The sequence below is a fragment of the Corapipo altera genome, unplaced genomic scaffold (genome assembly GCF_003945725.1).
Source record: "Corapipo altera isolate COAL_440 unplaced genomic scaffold, ASM394572v1 24b, whole genome shotgun sequence".
NCBI lineage: Eukaryota > Metazoa > Chordata > Aves > Passeriformes > Pipridae > Corapipo > Corapipo altera.
The window spans coordinates 4,892,667-4,915,545 of NW_020884888.1; the positions used below are offsets into that span (position 1 = coordinate 4,892,667).

The 22,879-nt window shown below is 43.1% G+C and overlaps 1 protein-coding gene across 1 annotated transcript; it reads left to right on the forward strand.

Annotated features, from left to right (window-relative positions):
- Positions 1 to 258: 258 nt before the first annotated feature.
- IRX2 (iroquois homeobox 2) lies at positions 259 to 6,116 on the forward strand. The gene is given in 6 exon segments (XM_027643932.1): positions 259 to 604; positions 2,432 to 2,837; positions 3,273 to 3,610; positions 3,613 to 4,018; positions 4,762 to 4,829; positions 5,534 to 6,116. Coding segments are annotated over 5 exon segments (1,437 nt in total). The 5' UTR covers positions 259 to 361; the 3' UTR covers positions 4,806 to 4,829; positions 5,534 to 6,116.
- The last annotated feature ends 16,763 nt before the right edge of the window (positions 6,117 to 22,879 follow it).

Consider the following 22,879-nt stretch of genomic DNA (forward strand, 5'->3'; position numbering starts at 1 on the left):
CAGATGCCCTTCCCCTCCCGAATACCTTTTTGGCCTCTCTATTAATTTGCCCTTTTGGGGGGGAGGGTGTCTTTTTTTTTTCCCCCTCCTGTTTTTTTTTTTTTATTCTGGTCTGGTGCGCATGGGGGGGAGCATAAAACAACTCTGATTCTCTACATAACTGCACAGAGCCAACCCGGGAGAGACAGAGAGAGAGAGAGAGGGAGGGAGGGAGGGAGGGAGGGAGGGAAAAAGAGGGAGGGAGGGAGCGGGAGGGCGGGCGGGAGAGAGGGAGAGCACGAAAGCAGCGCCAGGAGCAGCGGCAGCAGCAGGGCCGGTCACCCTCGCCCCCTCCCTGCTCCTGTGCACGCCAGTGCAAGCCATGTCCTATCCTCAGGGTTACCTCTACCAGCCCCCCGGCTCGCTGGCTCTGTACTCCTGCCCGGCGTACGGGGCGTCGGCGCTGGCGGCCCCCAGGAGCGAGGAGCTGGCCAGGTCTTCGTCGGGATCGGCGTTCAGCCCTTACCCGGGATCGGCAGCTTTCACCGCTCAGGCGGCGGCCACAGGCTTCACCAGCCCGCTCCAGTACTCCACAGACCCCGCCACGGGATTCCCCTCCTACATGGTAACTACCGAAGAGAAACCCTCTCCTTCTTCATTAGCATCCGCATTCTCATCCTCATCATCTTCAGCCTTTCTCCTCACACACTCACCATCAGACCCCGACACCACGCCGCACAACCGGGCGCCCCGCACTGCCTCCTCCTCCGCGCCGCCGACGCCGGCTGCGCATCGCGCTGTACAGCCCTGCAACCCGGCCGGGGCCGAGCGGAGCGGAACGGAGGCGAGCGGAGCGGAGCGGCGGGCCGGGGCCGGGGCCGGGGCCGGGGCCGGGGCCGGGGCGCAGCTTCGCGACCCAGCCAAGCGCGGTGCCGGCGGGCCTGGGTCCCGGGCTCTCCGCGCGGTTTGAGAAGCCGGGAGGGCGCCTTGATTAAGGAAATACGGATCGTCTCACTCAGTTGGGTTGGAGACTTTCATTCTCCCCCCTGGTTTCCATGTGTGTGTCTACCGTCCTCCACTCTCTCTTCTCTTTTTTATTTTATTTTTAATATATATATATTCTTTTCACTGTGATAGCACAGGGGAGGGCTTCTTTTTCTCTTTCTTCCTTTTTTTTCCTCTCTTTTTTCTCTTTCTTTTAAAGTCGGTGTTTAGAGGCGCTGGGGGCTTTATCCCCGTGTGGTTTTATTTACTTTCAGTGTGTTTTGTGCTAATGGTTTAACTGGATTTTGGGAATGAAAAGGAGCATCTGTTTGCGATCTGTGAGCTTCGCTTAAGCCCAAGATGGTTGTAGTGGCCGCAGTTTCGGATTTCACTTTCTTCTTATTAGTTTAAGGAGCATTTGCAATTGCGTGTTGTGTGTATTCTGTGCATAAAGTATACAAATAAAACCATAAACAATATAAATAAACTGCACGTCTAGATGGTTATATAGTTTTATAAACACACACGCACACAGAGAGTCAGACACGTATCTAGTCCGTACACACAAAGACTTGTGCCCGGAATTTGAGACAAGAGCCGCTGTCGATATCCTAGGAGAGGATGGTAGCGGGGTAGTTCGCTTTGCCTGTAAAGTGACAGGGAAACTACTTGCTTTCCATCTGTAAAATACAGTCCATGAATTGTCGTGCAGTCTTTATTCGAGGTGATATAAAAGATCTGAGGGTCTCACTTGCTTGTTTTTCCTGCTGAGAAGCAGGAGGCGAGTGGCTGGAAGTTGCAGTGAGGTTGTGAACTATGCGGGATACTGGGTGATGTTGAGTCCGTGACTCCCCGGTCTGCGGGGTTCAGAGACATGCTGAAAGTTAGCGAGTTTCTTAGCGATATCTTTAACTTTTCTTGCATTATGCAGACTTAAATAAGCGCAATTTAAACGTTAAAGAGCGAATTAAAATGCTAATTACATCGCATTTGAACAATTCGAAACGGTGCATATCTTCTGATTTGCAAATTGGATTTGCAATGCATTAGTGCAGTGAATTGCTAAGTGGCGGCTTTGTTGTATTTTCTATAGCTAAAAAGGAAACATCTTTTGAACCTTTGAGAGAAATGTAGATATCAAGACACTACCTGTAGGGCCTTTAAAATGTCTACGCGGTTCGAAAATTATATTGGGAAATGTTCAATTACGAGGAGCTGAAATTAGTCAGAAAGATTAAAACATCGCCGATTTTAAGCGCATGTGTCTGTGTGCTGGGCGGAGGAAGTGGGGGGGGGGGGGGGGGTCGTAACTTAATGGCCTTTGGGTGCTGCTTCTCCCCCTCATAGAATATGGATACAAGACACCATCCCGGGGAAATACAAATATAACCGCCGATCTCACCTTGACAACTCACTAATGGCTATCAGCAATAACAAATTGCCAACCCCACCGTTTTGTTCTGTCTAGGGTTCCCCTTACGACGCCCATACGACGGGGATGACCGGAGCCATCAGCTACCACCCGTACGGCAGCCCTGCCTACCCCTACCAGCTCAACGACCCCGCGTACAGGAAAAACGCCACCCGCGACGCCACGGCCACGCTGAAGGCCTGGCTGCAGGAACACCGCAAGAACCCCTACCCCACCAAGGGTGAAAAGATCATGCTGGCCATCATCACCAAGATGACCCTCACTCAAGTCTCCACCTGGTTCGCCAACGCGCGCCGGCGACTCAAGAAGGAAAACAAGATGACCTGGGCCCCGCGGAACAAGAGCGAGGATGAGGACGACGATGAAGGTGATGGGCCGAGGAATAAGGAGGAGAGTCCCGAGAAGATGCCCGAGAGCAACGAAACCTCCGCGGAGGACGAAGGTAGGCGCGGGGTGACCGCGGCCCCGGCGGTGTTGCCCCATCCCGCCCCGTCGAGTTCCCCCAGGAGCAGGGCAGCGGTAGGGGAGGGGGCACGGCATTCAACAAAAGAGCCTCCCAAACCTTTCCCGTCCCGTCTCCCCCGGCTTCTTCGGGAGCTTGTCGCTGCGCAGTGCCGGTGGCCGAGACGGGCGGGGGGCGGCGGGCGGAGGTGCCGCGGAGGACGGCGGCATCTTGGGGGGGCAAGGGGGGAGGTGCTGAGGATGCCGCGGCGGACCCAGCCCGTGGGGATGGATGATCCTCGGAATGGGAAAAGGCTGAGGTGGCTAGAGTCTGCCTGCCCGCCGCCGTGGCGCGGTGGTGGCCTGGCTCGCCCCTCTCCTACTCTGTTTTGCCGCCTCTCCTGACTGCCTCTCTGTGCCCGGCGGGCCCCCGCAGGGATCAGCTTGCAAGTCGACTCCCTGACGGACCACTCCTGCTCCGCGGAGTCGGACGGCGAGAAGCTGCCATGCCGAGCGGGAGACCCCCTCTGCGAGTCGGGCTCGGAGTGCAAGGACAAGTACGAGGACATCGAGGAAGAGGAAGAGGACGAGGAGGAGGAGGACGAGGAGGACATCGAGGAGGATGACGGCGGCGGAGGGGAGCGCGACCCACCGGCCAAGCCCGCCACCTCCTCGCCGCTGGCGGCCGTGGAGGCCCCGCTCCTCGGCCACCCGCACGCCGACGCCGCCCGCAGCGCCAGCAAGGCGGCGCTGGGCCCCCGAGCCTCCCCCGGCCCCCCCCGACGCCGGCCAGCAAGCCCAAGCTCTGGTCGCTGGCCGAAATCGCCACCTCGGACCTCAAGAGTCAGACCCTGGGCCAAGGCTGCCAGCCTGGCCCGCTCTCCTCGGCCACCCCCGCCTCCGTCCCGCACAGCGCTGCCTACTCCCCCTCCTCCCTCTTGGGGAGGCATATTTATTACACCTCACCTTTTTATAGCAATTATACAAACTATGGGAACTTTAATGCTCTCCAGAGCCAGGGAATCCTGAGATACAACTCCGCGGCAGTGGCTTCAAACGAGGGACTAAGTCAGACTGTCCTAAACGCCAGCTCTGTCCACAAACAGAGCAGTGACTCTTTGAAAACGATCACCAACCAGCTAGAACAACATTACAGGCCCTCTAGCTATGACTCTAAGAAAGGTAGGTGACTTGTTTCTGCCTCTTTCTTCCCCCTTCTCCCTCGTTCTCCTTCCCCGACCAGTACACGTCCCCTTATGCCCTGTAAATATTGAAACCTTCTCTGAAGAAAACAGCGAGCGCACTGCCACCGCTGCCAGAGCGAAGACGGGCACTCATATAATCTGGGGATTAAAAACGGCATGTCGCCGTCGTATCAGTACCAGCCTCTAAGAACCGAGAGAGGAAATGTAAAAGGCGACTCTTAGATCAGTCTTACACGTCTTACACGCTGCAGACATGGCTTTAAAAAGTCATTAAAAAAAAAAAAATTCTTTTTAAAAGGAAAACTACACGCAAAGCTATCCAGAGAGCACTGGTGTCATTGCCTGTAATTTTTTTTTTTTTCCTGACAAACTGGTTTGGCTCTCTTTGTTTCCAGTATTCTCACGGGGTTTTTTTCAGCTTTGAGTTCAGATAATTGCTGACCTTGGACGTGAAATTACGTGGACCGTGACATTTTTTAACTATTTGCTTTTTTATTTATTTTGTTTGTTTGTTTGTTTTTCTGAAAAAGTTTTACACTAATATAGTTGTCAGCTTGTTCTAACAAAATACTCGAGATACAGGCAATTATGAAATATTGGCCAGCCTTTTAAACGACCTAGCTACAAATTCTGCACCAGTGAGGGTTGGGACCTACACAGACTGTATAATCTGGTTAGCTGGCTGTGTCCTGTGACTAACTGACGGTTATATTTTGACAGATCCCACTGAAGTCTGCACAGTAGGAGTACAACCATACCTATAGAAGTGCAATCACACAGCAATGCAAGTAAGTGAGAACATTTTCTATTACAGTGATCATTTGGCATCAAGTCTGAGACATGCTGCACAGTTCTAGACTTGCTTAACGTTAATTTATTGCTTCATTACTTACGAGTCTGATTACAAAGTAAGACATTATTTTTCTGCTGTTTTTTAAGCCTCTTATTACGACTTTTCTTTCTCAGGTTTGTCTTAATTTTCAAGTCAGGTTAGTCAGTTCCCTCACTTTGCATACTCTTCGCTTGTGTAAGACAAAGCCGTAGGGACTATTTAAACGTTATGGAAAGAAATCTTAAAAAAAAACCCACCCAAAACACCTTTGAAAGTATTGTTATTTAAAAACAAAGTGCTCGTGCTCACGTGGCAGAGCTAAAATTGTACATTCTGAGTGGGGCTTCATGAAGCGACTGCTTATTTAATATAAAAAGGAACAACTGTTAGAGACCAACATGCATCCTAAGCAAGGTATGTTATCTGTAACTAGCCTCTTGCCTGTCTAGCAAAGGCACTCTGAATACTTTCACTATTTAGAGCTAAAAAACAGCAACAAAATCTCCTTGCCGATATTTTTCCATTACCTCTTTTTATTAGAAGAAATTAGATGAATAAAATTTTTGCCTTGCTTCCTTGCTCCCCCCCCCCCGCCGTTTAATGGTGTTAGAGTGTAATTCAAGGATTTTTGGATGATCTGGTTTTTTCCTTGGTCCACAGGTAGGTGTCACAATTGCTTTGAAAAAAGTCAGCAAGCCATCATCTCTCCCCGAGCTAATATATATAACAAATCTCTAAATCCGGATCACATCTGGTGCCACTGTATAAAAGAAGACCACAGAGCACTATTAAATCTTCAGAATCTAATTATTGAACCAGAATTTTGTTGGACATATGTAAGTTTGCTGGTATAGTATAGTTTCCCCAATGTATGTGTGACTTTTGAAAACAGATCTGTTTTTCTCAGGATATCTTGAATTGATCACTTCATTGCCACGGTATCTATTCGATAGGTGTGCTAGGATTTATTGTAAAATTATTTGTAAAAGATGTATACAGTAGAGATAATAAAGATGTGATTGGAGAACTTGAGTCCTTACAAAGTGGAAACAAATTTGATATTTATTTTTGTAATGATATAAAGCTTCTAGTAATTTATGCAAGTTGTATTGCAATGGAATCTGAACTTTTTGTAAATAAATTTTGCCCCGTTTTTATTTGAAACATTGATGGTTATACAATCTTCGGTTGTTTAACAAGAATTCTTTACTAATTTATATATCTAATTGTAAATAAAACCAGACTAGTCTGCAACAACATTGTGTTTTTCGTTCATTTCCCTTAAAATATTAATTTATTATTTAGAAAATGAGGAAAGCTCTAATTTCACCAGTAGAGCATAGACCATAAAATGAGTAAGCAATTTAAACACGTTGCAAAGATATGCTTTGCATAAATTAATTCCTTCTGAGTTGTTCCATTATACTTAAACTTTAAATTCACATATAGGTGCAAATAGGCATTTGTATATATACATGAATATGCGTAGAGAGGGTGATGTGAATATATGCATGTTTCCTATAAACTATTTATATTGGGTGTGAAGTGGCTCTTTATTTGAGTTAGCATTCTTTAAATCCACAATTTGTTAAAAAAAAAAAAAATTAATCAGCTGTGACTTATTTCTAATTTCTTTGTTTCTGCTTATGGCTAAAGTATACAAAGGGAAAGGAAAAAAATTTGAAAGTCCAATACCTGGTTTTTGGTTGGTTTTTTTTTATTATTATTTCCTCCCTTTATATCAGTAAGCCATATCTTTACAATCACGTTGGAAATCCACTTTGATTGGGCTCATAAAATCAGCAAACTCATAGTTTTAATTTTTAGTTAAAAAATGGAAATCCTTATATAATATAATTTCAGAAAGAAACGAACAATCATTTATTTTCCCCAAAAGATAAATTGCGTGAATATAACTTACGGTTATAAAACAAGAATAATAGCTTCTTAGATTGCCCTTTAATCAATCATACACTTATTTTTCAAGAGGCTCATCTATTTTATTCCATGATTAATAATGTTCCAGCGTGAGAGCATTATTAGATCCCAGCAGGGGAGATCCTGAATGCTTTTAGCTGCTTTGGAATGGTCAGTTGGGGTTCATTATGGTTTGATATTGAACAATTTATAAAATCTTGTCTAAACATCTGCCAGCTCAGATAGGCCGATGTGTCTGAAGATGGGAAATTGCTGGACCAGTTGATATTGACAAACGGATCTCTCTCCAGTGGCTTTTTGTTCAGTGAAAATTAGTGGCCTCTTGCTCAGGTCTTGTTAGAAAGGGCATTTGAAAGTGATCTTAGATACTTCAGGCATCAGCCTTGGGAATGTAAACTGGATAAAGAGCTGTACTAGCCTGGAGTCCAGAAATATGTTGTGATTATAATAAATAGGGGGAAAAGGAAGTTGTTTTTCTTGAATCCATATACACAATTCTCATGATTCCTCTTCCCCTGCACCCCCCCCCCCCCTTTGTAACTTACCTCCATAAAGACATTTAACTGACTGAGAAAATGTGTGTGTTTTTCAGCTAAAAAGGCAGAAATTAATAATATTATTCTAGAAAACTCTGGGATCCATACAGTTAAATATAAGCCACTGAAGACCTTCATGGCTGCAGGCCTACTCATCCTCATATCTTGTTTGTAGAATGATACTTCTTTGCTTCTGTAGCATCCTTTTTTTTCATTAAGGTACAATGCTATTGTATTTGCATGTAGTGTATAGTACAATTAGACAAACGGCTAAGAAGTAATTCAGTTTTTTCCTTTCCAATTTAGCAGATGATGTAAATGCAAATATTTACTGTAACTATCCTTGACCGTCTTTACTGTGCACTTCAGGAAGATTTTACGGAGGGAATTTTTGTGTCAGGGAGACACCTGAACTTTCTTTCCCCTACTCTTGCTCCTACTCCCTCCGCCCCCATCACACACATTTAATGTTTCAGGTCTCTGTTGGACACAGTGTTCATTTCAATTGGTAAAAACCAAAAGCTGTGGCAGAGATTAAAAAAGGCTAACGACATTCCTTTGATGTTTATACGCCCAAAGACTTATAAAAGATTTCCATAATTTACCCACCCTTCCTAGTATTTAGACCTGGATTTCTTTCTGGAAAGAAAAGTAGAAAGACTTGGAAAACTGGCTTTCAAGTATTCACTATGTATGTAAAACCCAATGGACTTTTCTCATCCTCTGAGAAATTCACAAACGGTTCATGGATGCAGATGTGCACCACCGAAATGATTTGGCATAAAAACTTATTATTTTAAGCGAGAAATTAATGGGCAAGAACTGCATATTCAACGTCATTTGAGATTTAGTAATCAAAATTGAAAGCAGGAGGAAAGTGCAGCCTTTCTAGATTGTTGGCACAAACAACGTGATGATTTCAGTGTAGCAAGAAAGAGGGACGAACGATAAAATACATCACTTTGTGTATGGTTTATTTCATAACGATGTTAATCAGCCTGCTGTGATTAAAATCTCACACATCTTTCTATATTTACTCCTTCTTCCCCCCACTCCCTCCCCTCGTTTCTGTGCTCGTTTCGAGCGTAAAAGGCAAATCCTTCCCTCTTCGGGGCCAGAGGTTTCATTAGAGTTGATTTATTGAAATTCAGGCTTTAATCTCAGGTGGGATCCCGGGGGAATTGGCGCTGTCGTCAAATAGGAAGAGGGTCGCTTTCCACTTTGCGCTTCCTGGGCTGCTTTTTTCCTCGCTCTCTGCAAATGTCAACATTTGTTCTCAATAAGAGAGTTATTGTTTCAGGAAAGCTGCTCACCAACTGCCTTAGGAACAGAAAAAAAGCGTCGCCCACCTTTGTTTGGCTGGAGGCTGGGGGAAGGGATGGGGACGGAGGTGACGAGCAGCTCAGGCCAGCAGCGGGCAGACAGATAGATAGACATCGGAATTGCTGCTGCACACCAGTCCGCGGCTGGAGGGGAACTGGCCCGATTAAGGGGAAAGTTTATATACAGCACAATGGGCATCTGCGTTTCTCTCCCCGCTCTATTGGCATATTTGCCCCCGACGTGCTCAGCCCCTATAAGAGAGAGGAGTTGCAAGGGGGAAAAAAAAAGTAACAAACCCACCAACACAATAAAAAAAAAGGACTGCCTTCGCGAATTTCCACCCGCGGAGGTTGTCTTCAGGTTTTGGGGAATTGGGGGAAGGGTAATTTTTCAGGTGAAGAAAGCAATTGTAGGGTGCACCGTCCGATTCAGCCCTACCTGATGACACCCACCTCCCTAACGGGCCGTCAATTAGCTCCCGACACGGGGTGGGCGGCAGCCCTGAGGCAAGGAGAGGGAGTGGCTGGGGGCCGGGCAACCCGGAGCGGAGCGAAGCAGCCTGGCCGGCTCCACTCCGCTTCGTGGTGGCCCCTCCGTGTCCATCCTCACGGGAAAAAAACTCAACTCTGTCACCACTGAAAGTTTCTGGCTCCGTCACATGTTCTCGCCGTTCAGACTCAGAGTGCCTCTGAGGCACCGTGGTACGGATGTAATCTATACCGGGAGGGTTTTATTGCTTATTATCTTTTGAAACAAACAACCCCCCCGCTAAGCCCTCCCCCCCAAAAAAAAAACAGACGGAATTTATATACAGGTCGATTCGTTGCCTTCTGCATTCAGATATATCTCGCGTGCTTAGGCAAGCTCCTCACTATCCAGGTGGTCGAAAGGAGCCTTTCCGTTTTAGGAACTGAATAATGATCGTAAAAAATACTGTTGTTAACAGTAGTACTTCACATTAAGTAATGTGATGTTCATCCCTTTGTTTTTAATCCAGTAACTAATAATTTAGGCTTCCAGCTTCTAAAGAAATAAAAGCGAGGGGGGTGTGGAAAGTTAAAAACAAAGGGATCCACGGTGCATAGTCAAAGCACCCATGCATCTAATCCCTGACTATTCTCGGCGTCTCTGAAGAGTAGTCTTTATTGAAAGTACAAGAGGGAAAGCGCAATCGGCGGGACACATGCTGACACACAGGTAGCTTGGAGCCGCAAGCAGGGACCTCGTGGCAAGGGGATTCTGGGAGAGCGTTTTACTTTCTGAGAGAGCGTTTGCGTCCTGCCGGAGGTGACAGCCGGGCTCCCGCGTAGCCTGGACCCGTGCCCCCACTCCCCAGCCATGACTCACGGAATAATGTCACCGTTTCGCATCCATTGCTGACCGAGCCAGCTGCATTTTCCCTGAGCAAAAACTATGGGACGGAGGGCGCGGCCACTCTGCCTCGGAGGTGGCCACCGTTAACTTGGATCCTTTCGAGATTTAGAGGCTGAAATGAAAGGGCGCGGGGTACCACCCCGGCCCAGCCGCCCTCAGAAAGGCAGGAGCGTAGGCCGGTAGAGAAAGTCACTTCTGCTCCACTCGGGCTTGTATCATCCGTGATGGGGGATTTCAAAATACTCCCGAATATTTGGGGGGGGGGGGGGGGGGGGAAATAAATAGTACAATTGATCCTCTCACGGCGGCTGTGTGGATACTGTGCTGCTCGGGGTCTTAAAGAATGCCCAGAACAAAATAAAAATAAGTATGTGCATTTTTATAGGGAGATAAATTGTCAATTTATTGTGTATAACTTCTGATCAATTATTAATCGTTAGTGTCAACAACAGGGTTATAATTACCTTCAGTTATTTAAAGGGATATTTATTTTTTCTTCTCTCTGATCTGGTAATTAGTTAATGCTCTGGAGTAATGAATTCAAAGCTGATTTGATAATGATTGAGACAGGGTTTTTTCCCTCTCTTTTGGCATCCCCCCTCGCGGGGAGATGGGGGGGGAGGAGGAGGGAGGTGTCTCCTCCTATTTGCAAAAGAGTCCATGTAAAGGCAAATCACTGGGCGTTTCACTTTTCAGACCATAAATAACGATTCTGGGAGTAAAAAGGCGAAATGACAAACAAATAGAGCGCAGCTGGAATGAATAAGGCCGATCAAAGTTAGTGGGGGCCGACGCTTCTCGCAGCCGCCGCAGGTCTGAGTCCCATAAAGGTGCCAGCAACTCTTACCTCTCTCCCCGAGATCAAGGGAGAGGGCAAGCAGGACATTTTAACCCCCTGACATCTTCCTGCGAGCGAAGGAGGGGGGGAAAAGAGGAAAGCGAATATTTCTTTTCTGGGGGAATCAATGCCTTCACCATGGCCCCAGGGAAGGAGCTTCACCTAGAGCTTGTGAAGCCCCGGCCAGATCGCGCATGATGCGCGGGCAGTGAAGGGGAAGCGGTGCAGCGCAATGCAAGGCTGGCTCCGCTCCTCGGAGCGACAGAGGCGCAGCCTTATGCGTTTGAGCGATCCCGAACCCTGCTCAGCCCTGGGGACAGGGAAGCAAGAAATAATTATTACTTAATTTTTTTTCCCCCTCTCCTTGAGGGAGCTCGGCAGAGCTTCATCGTGAAAAAAAGCAGCAAAAGAGCAGCCCGCAGGGACCGTGGCTGCCGCCTTACTTGCCGCCACGTCTTGGGGCGTGGGTAACCCCCTCCTCCCCCGCCTTGGGACTCGGCAGCGTGGGGGAGGTAACTACGGAAAAGGCCTCTTTCACCCCTCTCCCGACAGAGGCGTGTGGCGCTGAGCCGAGGTAGAAGCTCCATCGTTGCCTCCCTCGCTTTCCACCAGACCTCCAGTTAATTTAGCGTCAAGCCAGGTCTCGGAGCCAGAAGGTCTTCTTCGTTTTGGGTTTTTTTCCAGTGATTTTTTTTTTAGCACGTTTGGTCTCGTTTTACGGCAGATCTGAGCGAAATGGAATAAATGTATACGATATTATATGTAATAGTCATAAGTTTATATATAAAAATGTTTTCCCATGCAAAAAAAACTGCATTGGAAATTGCAGTGTAAAATGCAAGTTTTAAAATTAATTCATCCTGGCAGGTTCGACGTCTCCCGGCTCCCTTTTTCCTGCGACTACGTCCGCAAATGAATGCCTCTTCCAGAGTGTATGTTTTAATTTGTCACATCAAGGCAATAAAAGGGAGCGATATATACTTAAGCCAGTTAACATTGTAATAACAGGTTTAAAGGAGCAATTAAATGGTAGTGAGTCGCATGTCTGACTTTCTATAGGCATTACCACATCAATGGTACCTTTTAGACTGACTATAACTTAGCATGATTGTCTCAATTAGTTTAGCTACATGATAGTTATTGTGAACTCTTTGTGAGTAATCAATGTTACGCAAGCTTATGGGAAGGAGGCTTTAATAGGGGCGAGCAGCAGCTAAGTAACACGGACCTCCTAGTTCAAAAAAACACCTTCCTCTCACCCTCACTCTTTTTTCCCCCACTCTCTTCTTTATTTATTTACTCCAACCCGAAAGAAAGAAACGGTAATTTATAGTCTTATAAATCTGTTTCCGAGACCAGTGTAGATGAACGTAGATTTACAGGCAAAAAAGCAGCTTCTGCCGCGGATGATCAACGAAAGAACCGCCACAGCGCGGATAGGGAGGCATCCCCACCTCGTCTCTCCTTGGCTTTAGTGGTGTGTGTCGTGGCTGTTCACTGTCATGATTAAGCCCCGAGCCAGAAATAACCTTGAGGGATGCTCACATCAAACGATATGCGCGTGCATATCTCTTACGGGCGCCTGAACTTCCCCTCGCTGACACCGGAGCCAGTCCGACTCGGAGAGCTGCAGGGACAGACACGCGTGTGCGTGTAACCCGGGAACGGGTGTATGTGCGCGAGGGATGGAGGGAGGAATGGCTGTAAAGAGGGTTATACATACGATATAATGCAGAGAGAAAGGTCCTGCCTGAGCCACTGGCCGTTTGGTAACTTGTTAATTCTTCTCTACTTACAGACTCTCTCGCTAAATACTGAGCCACGGGTGGTTAATGCAAAATACAGAGGGCTGAAAATTTAGTGGGACCTGCGTGAACTGCTTCAAAACACTAACAAGTATGTACTGTTTTCTGTCACGGGAAAACAAAAAAGAGTGAGAGAGCGTGTACCATTAAAATTTAAGATAAATATAATGCAGGGATATTTCTGTTGGTGAAGTTATTCTCATTAGTCCTAGGACTGCCTCACCATTAAACAAGGCTGGAGTCAGCCTCAGTCGCAAGATTTCAGATCTGCGAACCTTTTTTTTTTTCTGTGCATGCACATTACATTTCTGTCATGCTTTGCAGAAGAACACGATATCCCCAAAGAACCCAAAGAAGAAAAAAAATACTCTGACAGCAACCATTAGTTAAGAGTGCAATGAATAAACCCCTTGCACAAGAGTATCAAGACTAATTAAGATTCTGTTTAGCAGCCCTGGATGGAATGTTAATGTAGCTTTGACTAACTGGGAATAAGCAGGGGGAAAAACTGCATTTTAAGAGGAATGCTGGGGTGATAACATCTCTCACTTCTTCTGTCCAAGGTCTGCCCAAGCCTGTTACAAAGTCATTATCTCAAATTACTCCTGTACTTCATTTTTAGAGGGTTTGGGCAAGATCCCCTGGCGTTGAAGCGCTGCCTAGAGCCTCACAAAGCCAATACTCTCTAAGGGGATAAAGGCTGAATCAACCCACTATCTCTACCTTCGAGAGTTTGCTGGTACCAGCTTCTTGGACAAATACAGCCAGGATTCTGGAGGCAGATTAGGATCTATTGCTGGCGTCTCCTCACAAATCCCTAAAGGGTTTTTGACCCTTTGAAGTTTTGTCTATTTTGCTTACACAGAAGTTTACATGATTAAGTCAGGATTTTACAAGGCTCAACAAGGCAAATTTAGTCACCTCGGAACACTCAACACCAAAAAAAAGTAAAATATCCAGTTGTCCTGTTACTTGTTTAGCTCCAGAAATACTAGCATACTGTCATATTTACAGCGGTTAGTTTAATAAAAGAGAAAAATATCCTCAAGACTGCTGCAGCTGGGGAGGGTGAAACGTCCCCCTCCCTCACGTATTATTATTAATTTTATTTTAATTATATTTTTTCAGACTTTGATATAACATTCCCCCCTCTCCTCTCTTCTTCCCCCCGCCCTGCGCCTTTTCAAAGATTGTAAATGCAGCTACCTTTCTGGGAGAGTGCATAAAATTTCCCAAAGACCTTTCCAGTCTTTCTTAATATTTCCAGTCTGCCTTGACTTCTCCTTATCCAGGCAGTTAAATTTTTTCATTGTCAAGAGAAACCCCCCCCTAATCCTTCTCTCTGAGGTAAACTTTTGGAAATACTTTACTTGTTAAAAGCAGCCTCGCATAATGCAAATTCTTTCTTGGAAGGAGAGGGCTGGGAACTGACAGCATAGACAGAAGAGGAGGAGCAGAGGTCGTTCTCAGGGAATAGCTACCTATTTAGAGAAGTTTCCTGCAGTCAGAGCAAGAGGGCTGTAGCTAGGGACTGCGGTTGCATCTGGCCCACCATACTTTCATGGCCTTTTGTGGAATACAGTCTCTTTTTCTCTCTCTTTCTCCCTGTCTCTCTTCCTCTTTCCCCTTCTCCCACCCGAGGGAAGATCGCTCTGCTAATGGATTACTCCTGCAGAGTTATTTTCAATAAAGGAAGAAACTATCTGTTTAATCCATCCAGGCTCTAAAATATAATAATAATAATAATAATACCTGGCATGTTGAAAATTTTCTGTAGAGGATCAGTGAGTAGCAAGGACAACAAGGGCAATCAAGTGAGCTGCAGATTTTTCTTCCTCAATTGATTTATAATTGATGAATGGATTTTCTTGTGCAACTGCAATGTGGTTAACAACTATTGAGGAGGTAGGTGTTCTGGGAGGTGTTATTTTGTAAGGGAGACAGTTAGGAGTAACTGGGTGCATTTATCAGCAGGAGATCTGAGCAAGCAACATGATTACATTAGCTATTAGTGGCTAGGATTCAACTTTCCATAAGCCTCCACCACCTGCAGTCTCGTAGGAGACTCACACGGAGTGGGTTCCTGCTGGCTGCTGGCCACATTGGGCATTGGTCTGGCACAGAGTTCCCCATGGAGTTTGACGAGGAGTGCTTTGCCCATCTCAATGGCAAGCTGTGCACCGCTGCTGTTCTGGTAGAAATCAGTCGGGCCTGGTTTTGCAAGAGAAGGGGGAACATTATCTTGTAGCATTTCTCTCATGCATTTTAAGGAAATGGAAGGGATTTTCATACTGTTTAAGATGGGTGTATTTCTTATTTCTGGTATAACTTTTCCCCCTGCCTTTAGGGATGTACCTCGTAGTGCATTTGCAATGTGTCTTAAAGAGAGAGAACTTTAATGAGTGTACCAAGAGATATGCAAAGCTGTTACCGAGTCTCTGGATCGTGGGTGTTTACCACAGGTCTGGATGAACTTTAGGACCTGGTCCCTGAGTGGGGTTTTTTCCATATGTTCTGGATTCACATTGTAAACCATCTGGGCTTCAATGTAGTACCTTGTTTTTGTGTTGTTCTTTGGAAAAGAAAAAAAAAAAGAAAAAAAAAAAGAGAGAAAAATCTTCAGAAAGGACAAACATTTCAGGCATCAGGACCCCCCTACACCTTTTGTAAGGGAGCTTACGGCTATGTTCAAGGAGAAAAGGTGTGAATGTGATAGAAATATCTTACTCAGCTGCTTATCCTTGAGATCACTTGGCTTCAGGATTGTACTCTTTTCTGACCTTAAACTCACCCAAGAAATCAGATGCTGTCTTCCCTTGTGTCTAGGGAAGGCTTTAGCCTTCCAGGAGTGAGAAGTTTATGCCTAACCACGTTTGGGATGCTGACCTCATGTCCTTGAGGTCTTATGCTGGTATACCCTCTCCAAGCAGGCCCCTTGCTGGAGGTGGTCACCCTTGCCTTCTCCAGAATGCCTGAGATGGAGTTGTTCCTGCTGGTGATAGCACAGCACAAACCCAACAGAAAACCTTTGGAGCAGAGATAGAAAATATTCCCAGCAGAGTGACTTAACCTCCAGACAATGTAACCATGTCTCCGTGTTACCTCTCTCTGATGCTGTGTCCCTTTTCTCCTTTTTCTGCTCAGCCTCATTAGGAGAGGGGGAGCAAGACCCCCCCTGTTCCTTTCCCCTTCTTTACTTCTCTGTAAGAGAGGGGGCACAGAGACTTTCCCGAAGAGGCGGGCTCCAGCATATGGACATTATCTTCCCCGAGCTTGGAGTTGCGTGTGCCTGTGGGGGGAGCAGATTTAAGCCACATTTTGCCACTTTCTGTATTTCATGTTGGATATCTGCATGCGGGCAAGATTGCTTCGTGCTCAGAGGGAGGGCTGCTCCAGACATAGCACCCCGCAAGCAGGGAGCTGGTGGGCCAGGAAATGCAGGTGAGGCTCTGTCCCACCGAATGGGTGGTGAGAGGGAGTGTGAGGGGGAAGCTGCGGGATTTAATGGGTCTGTTTCTCTTCCTGTTTTCTATTTTTCTGGCTGAGAAAAATCTTATTCTCAGCACATGTTTCTTCTGGGGAAAAAACAACCCACCCCAAAATCTCCAGTGCCGTGCTCAGATCTTTCTCTTTCTAAAGTTTACAAGATTTTCTTTTCTTTTTTTTATTTTTTTATTTTATTTTATTTTCATTTGTCTGTTGATTTTTAAGCTTCTTTCATGCTAAATTTTATGCTGTAAGTTTGGGAGAGAGTTGTTAATTTATAAAATCATGAAATGTGGAACACTTACCTCATTACTCATTTCCATGAACTGGGGCTTTGAAGTAAGAAAACCCCAAATGAACAAGTATGAGATTTCCCTTAAAACACCTAAATTTCACTTGACTTTGAAATATTATTAATGTCAGCAAAGCAACTGCATAATTACATTCCTATTTCTCTGTGTTTAGTCGGCGTTAATGTCTATAAGCAAGATCTTCCTGCTTCACTAGTCCACACACATTTTTAAAAATTCTTGTTAGAGTTGCAAAATGTGTTTATAAAGGAATAAAAATCTACCTTATTTGAATTTTTTCATAGTAAATAATTTGAATTGCAGAATATTATTGGTAAACATGTAAGAACACATCATTTATCTTCCTTATGCTGAATATGGGAAGTTTGCCATATCATACAAATTGTTTATGTTTTTTTTTTTATTTTTTTAAAAGTACAAAGAACTAAACAGCAGTCCTCCAAACCATCTTTGTGCAAAGCCCCTTCTGAATTACAGACACACGCAATTCTATTTCAGCTAACTTCAGTGAGAGTTAAATACTCAAGAAGTAGCATTCAAATGAACTTTTGGTTATCTATGATAGAGAGAATAAAATCATAGTCCTGCAATTGACATAATAGGAAAAAATGTTTACAGAAACTAGTAGACAGAAGAAACCACTCTATTAAAAGCACAATTTTTTGAATGTTTTAGGGGACTAGAAACAATAAAAATGACCGTGGAAATATGGTCCATAATATCCTTGAAAAATTCATACAGCTGAGTCCAATTTCTGTTATTGTATGCAGTCCTAAAAAACCTGTTAAAGTTGAACAATTAATCCTTAAATTGCTTTAATGTAGTATGCATATAAGTTTATTTTTATTGATGGAGTAGGTTTGTGATTGTGAGGATAAGTCTCAGTGTAAATCCATAGTAAACTTATTTTAAAGCTTATGAAAGGATTGGACAGCAGATAAATCTGTACATTTTGTCTCTTTTCTTTGTTTTCTTTTTCCTTCTTTTATGCTAATCCCTTCTATAATGCCTGGGAATATTAAACACAAATGCATTAGGTCCTTGTGTTACTCAGTGGGTAATACAGCTTCAGTCATTTTCTTCCATTATCACAGTGTCATTAGAATATTATAATAAAGGTATATATTGAATATGCAGTCAAAAATCAGTTGTGAGAAACAGCTGATTTAAAAATATGTCACATCACTCATTAATAGTGAGAAAACAGTTTCTAACATCGTATAATTGTGAATTAACTATTTTTGCATTTAAAGATAATAGAAGACTTCTAAAACCCAAACTCTAAAATGCACAGATAGAATGCAAGCCAATGTAACTGAACAGAAGAATTGCTATTTTGGGAAATGCCAACTTTTTTGGGGAAAATTTCTACCTGGATATCCACCTTTGTACAGAATGACGAGAAGTCCAGTGGAAAAAAACCCCGTATGGTCATTTAAATAATTACTTTATTGTAAAACATATGCACAAGAGGAAAAAAGATCCCGCACCCATCATTTATATAGTATCCACGCTGATAACTGCTTGAATTGAAAGGATAAATAAGTTAAACGAATTTTTTAAATGATCTATTTTTTGGTACCATAATATATAGGATTCCTTGAATTGGGTCATTCAGTGACCAAACTCTAGGCACCTCTGGAGATCAAGACCTTGATGATCATACCTTCAAGGCATACTGGGCATATGACAAGGAAGGCTATTGTCCTGAACTGGAGCTGTGAATGTTCTGGGATTTTCTTGCAGAAATCTGCTGTGATGTACTCTTCCATCTCCATCTCTGTGTTATAGCTTCTTTTTCAGTCTGTGATTCCAGATGCAGCTGGTTAGTATATCACAGATCAGGTCAGGCAATTGCATTTGATGTGTGGGGGTCATATGTAAAACCCATATGTAAGAGAGAAAGAGGGAGGGGGGAGAAAGAGAGAGAGGGAGAGATCACTGCCTTGCAAATGTGCAAGGCACAAGCACAGTAAAAGGGCAATGTGTTGGGAATCAAATGGTACGAAATATGTCAGATCTGATATTTCCTTATGTATATTATTTCCACATTAAAAAGAAAAAATGATAAAAATAAGTTGTCTTGTAACTAACTCTTATCACCTATCATCCTCAGTAAGAATCCAGTATATTTTGTGTACACCTCATCAGTTGAGCTGAACAACTGATACATTAGGTAGTGTCAGATGGAGGAGTTGGGACTGCGCTGACCACTGGTAGCCTAGCCTGACCACTTTCTTTTCACCTCACCTGCTGAAGCCATCAGTTATTTCTGGAACAGCAAGTACTGGTTGTAGATAAGCTTCTTGTTCCTTGTTAGACAGTCATCACAGAAATTTTTGGATGTAGAGAATAAAGAAGGGAAACTCTTGGGACCTGGATTGAAACTGGGAAAGTAAAAACCTAATATTGAGAATCCCTTCAAGAGAAACATGGCATGTTTATACACAGGAGAAAGGAGGGGGAAACCACATTTCTACCAAAATCAGAGCTTTATATTGTTTAGCCAGGATTTGTTTATATACTGAGACACAACTATCAGCTTGTAGTATAATGTTGTCAATGCCCAAATTAAAAGAAAACTATGTATTTGTAAAATATATTTTACATTGAAAATGTGACATCATATTACTGTAGCTCTACATAATTACATATTAAACATATTAATCTCTTAAAATTTATTAATCCATGAATCAACCCACAAGGATCTAAGAGTTTACTTTAAGGGAATATGGTTGCCTTTATTTAAGAATGTAAACACATTTAGAGCTATGATAGATAAACCGGGATGAGGTTAGGCTTTCCATCAATTCATTTAAGATTTATGCTTGCAACTTTTGTGATACTCTGTAAGCTTCTCCTGCATGAAGTCCTTGGAATGAAGCCAAAATATAAAGATAGAACAATGAAGATATTCTTTATCCAACTATTCAGTGTTTATTGCTATCTATAAAGAAAATGGGCTAGACTCCATAGTAATTTGAGAAAAAGTCCTCCTAAATAGGGTGGGTTTTTTTTCATTCTTCTTAAACTGTCAATAAGTCAGGCTTTGTAGTGGTAAATAACTATGTGCAGCAGTATTTCAACAAGTCTATTATTATATTGATATGACCTTGAAGAGGAACCTGGAGGTGACTGCAAGGTGTTCAAGTAATTTTCATCTCAGAACTCTAAATACATTTATATTTTTACATGGGTATCAAGCATCTCTCGGGTGAAAATAGTCACTAATTACACAAAAGAGGCTGGTGAATTTGTTAAGAGGAATTTGGCCTTATGAATTTTATGGGAACTTTCCAGGAGAAACAGATCATGGATTTGATGTGATTACATACAAACACAGGTAAACAGAAAAAACTTTGAAATGCATGCAAAAATAACAATGCTAGCAGATTGTTACAAATAGATATACAGTCAATGAAGACTTACACGCATATATATGCCACAGATGGAGCTAGAAATGAGTTCCCTATCTAAGGATGGAGAACATTTTTTATGTAAGATTCTGGTGTGGTTCTTATTGTTAGATATGATCCTTCAGACAAGAATTTTTATGACTGATGTCGGCCTCACACTGCATGTCTTACTTTTATATAACAAGAAAGCTTCGGCAAAACAGTTTAACTGTTTCCAGGAATAATAGGGAAAAATTGTTTTGTTTGCTAATGGTAAAAATCTGTGTGACCTTACTGAATAAACTGCTTTACAGTAAATGATGTAAATTTAAGAAGGAGGTATCTTGAGGCCAGAAAGAGGTGCATTTTTTTCTTTCCTTGTAAAAATACACACCCATTTGGCAGAGTTATCATTGGATGTGCTTGATATAATAGCTTATAGTTCAATTAATTGTAGATTTCATCTGTAGTGTGTATGTTCAAGACTGGCAATCTCACAGCAGAGCTAAACATGTCATTCCTTATAATTGTTCCTCTTATGTGCCTCAGTAACTCTAGAAGTGAGGGCAAGCAGATTGTCTTTTTTTCTGCTCTCATTCCTCCTTCATTGTCATCCACATCACTTCAGGGCAGTCTGAGGAAGGACAGATTAATCAGCCTTGAATAAAAGTCTGAGTGGGGAGCAGAACTGGGATAGGGACAGATATCTGCAGGACTTAGGATCTGAAGGAGGAGACAACAGGCTCTAGTAGAGGTTATAGATGAGATCAAGTGGTAGAAACAATAGAAAATAGGAAGAGAGGTGAAAAAAGCTTGTCCAGAGGAAAAGATAGATGTAGAATACAAAAGGTTAGAAAAGATTGTAAAAGGTCTATGGCCACTAAAACTCATAATCATCCAGAACCTGGGGTAGGACTCAGGATTTTTGTTTTTCAGAGTTCCTTTGCTATTTACTAAATAACTGAGGTGTCAGAGGCAGTGTATATCTCTTATTCCCCATAGCAGTGGAATTCAGATTCCAGCGCTGTTGTCCACAATGTGAGAATTGGAAAAATTTTATATGATTGACATTTTTGTCAGACTGAGAAACAAAGAACTGATTATCTTTTTGCTTCCCTAGGCCCTGCTTCATCCCACTGGATTGTCTGCTGAATAGACAGATCTCTGAGAATGAGGCACTTTTTCAAAAACTAGCCTTCTCTTGTGGATTTCCTAACTTTTCAATGTTTGGCCTTGTAGCCCTGATGTTTTGTTTAAATTTGATTCTTGAATGCAGCAAGCACTATGACAAAATTACACAAGTGGGCTATTTGTCACTCATGATCCATATTATGACTGCTTAAATATGTGTATGTCTCTGTGTGTGTGAATGTACACATATATGTGCTTTATATAGATATAGATATCTTGTTATGTGTTCTCTCTTTTCATATGTCTTTTTGTGGGACGAAAATGGAGTAAATAGTAGCAGGGAATTACATAATCCTATAAGCAGTTACTTTGGTGAAGTAATTTACCTTATTTGAGTGAGGACTACCAAATCCAGCATGAGAATTTCTGACATTGATGTTATTCAGATGTGAGAATTTCTAGGATTGCAACTATTGACTGTAGTTATTTAGAGACTTTCTGTTTCTCCCAGCAGTGTTAGTGCTGCAATATGCTGTAACTAACTGATTGCAGCAAGGATCCATGCTAAATTTATACATACTGAGCTCCCATATCTCTCTGAAAACATATGCAGATAGCTAGTGTCCACGCAGGCAGAGTAATTTGTAAGTTTAAAGTTATTGGTTTACGTTAATATTTATAGGACTTGAGCCTTGGTTATTTTGTTGTCTTCCTAAATGGGAAAGTGATATGGACAAGCCAGGACTAAACTGTCAGATGTGTTAGTCCTGCCAAAGCATTTGTACTGTATCTAATGCTTTTCTTGAGCCAGTTGGTCAGTCAGTCAGTGATTCTTTCTCCCAAAAAACTACTCCTAAGAAGGAAAACAAACCTAAGAACTTAGCAGCAGAAAGGGTATGTATTAGAGAAGAATAGACTTTTCTCTTGCTTCCTTTCAGCTACTCCAGAGAAATAAGACATGACATAATGCATATGAACTACCAAATACCTAACACTTGATCACATCCAAGAAGTGGATGGAACAACAGGAAATCATATAAAGTAAAATTTTATGGATGTTTCAGTTCTTAGCTGTGCAGATTAGTAGTCACATGAGAAAGAATTCAAATCTCTGTTTTTCATGTATGTATACCCCTGTTTCTTCTGGTATTTTACACAAATGTGTATGCATATGTGCACATATTGCTGTCTAGTATACTCTCTTATGCTCATCTGCAGCAAAATTTTGACCTCAGATGCTGTATTTCAGAAAGTTTGGTAATCTTCGATTGCATTTATGATACCAGAAGAGTTATATGAAAATGTTTTTTGGAATGGTCAATCAACAGTGCTAAAAAAAGTGTATTATACCATACAAAATCTGTCAACCTCAATAATTTAGGTATCAGATTAGGAGAGCATCACTGTCTATAATTAATGCCATTTTTAGGAAAGAAACTGAAACTTACTTGAACAGGCCTGAGCCTGGTAGTTTCTTTACAGTGTGAGTTTACAGTTAAAAATTTCTCACTTTAATGTGTTCCTGTCTTACAAGTAGCCACATGTTGGGCTTCTTTGACACTCTATAATAAGGTTTCATATGTTTTAAAAAATGATAAAATGTTGTCTGGGTGTGGGAAAGATTGAGAAAATAAGCAAGAAAAATTTAGGGATAGTTTCTGTGTTGCATTGACTACCTGACTGTGCTAAATGGGATGGCGACTTCCACTGCTTATGTCCTGTATGTCTTTCTCTCAGACAGGGACTGAGACACTGTGGTATGATGAAGGGGCTCTGTTCTGTTATGCCCTGCTGTTTGCCACCACATTACATCAGGGGATGTAGCATCTGAGGGTGAAGCTGGCTACTCCTTGTTGGAGATGTCTTCCT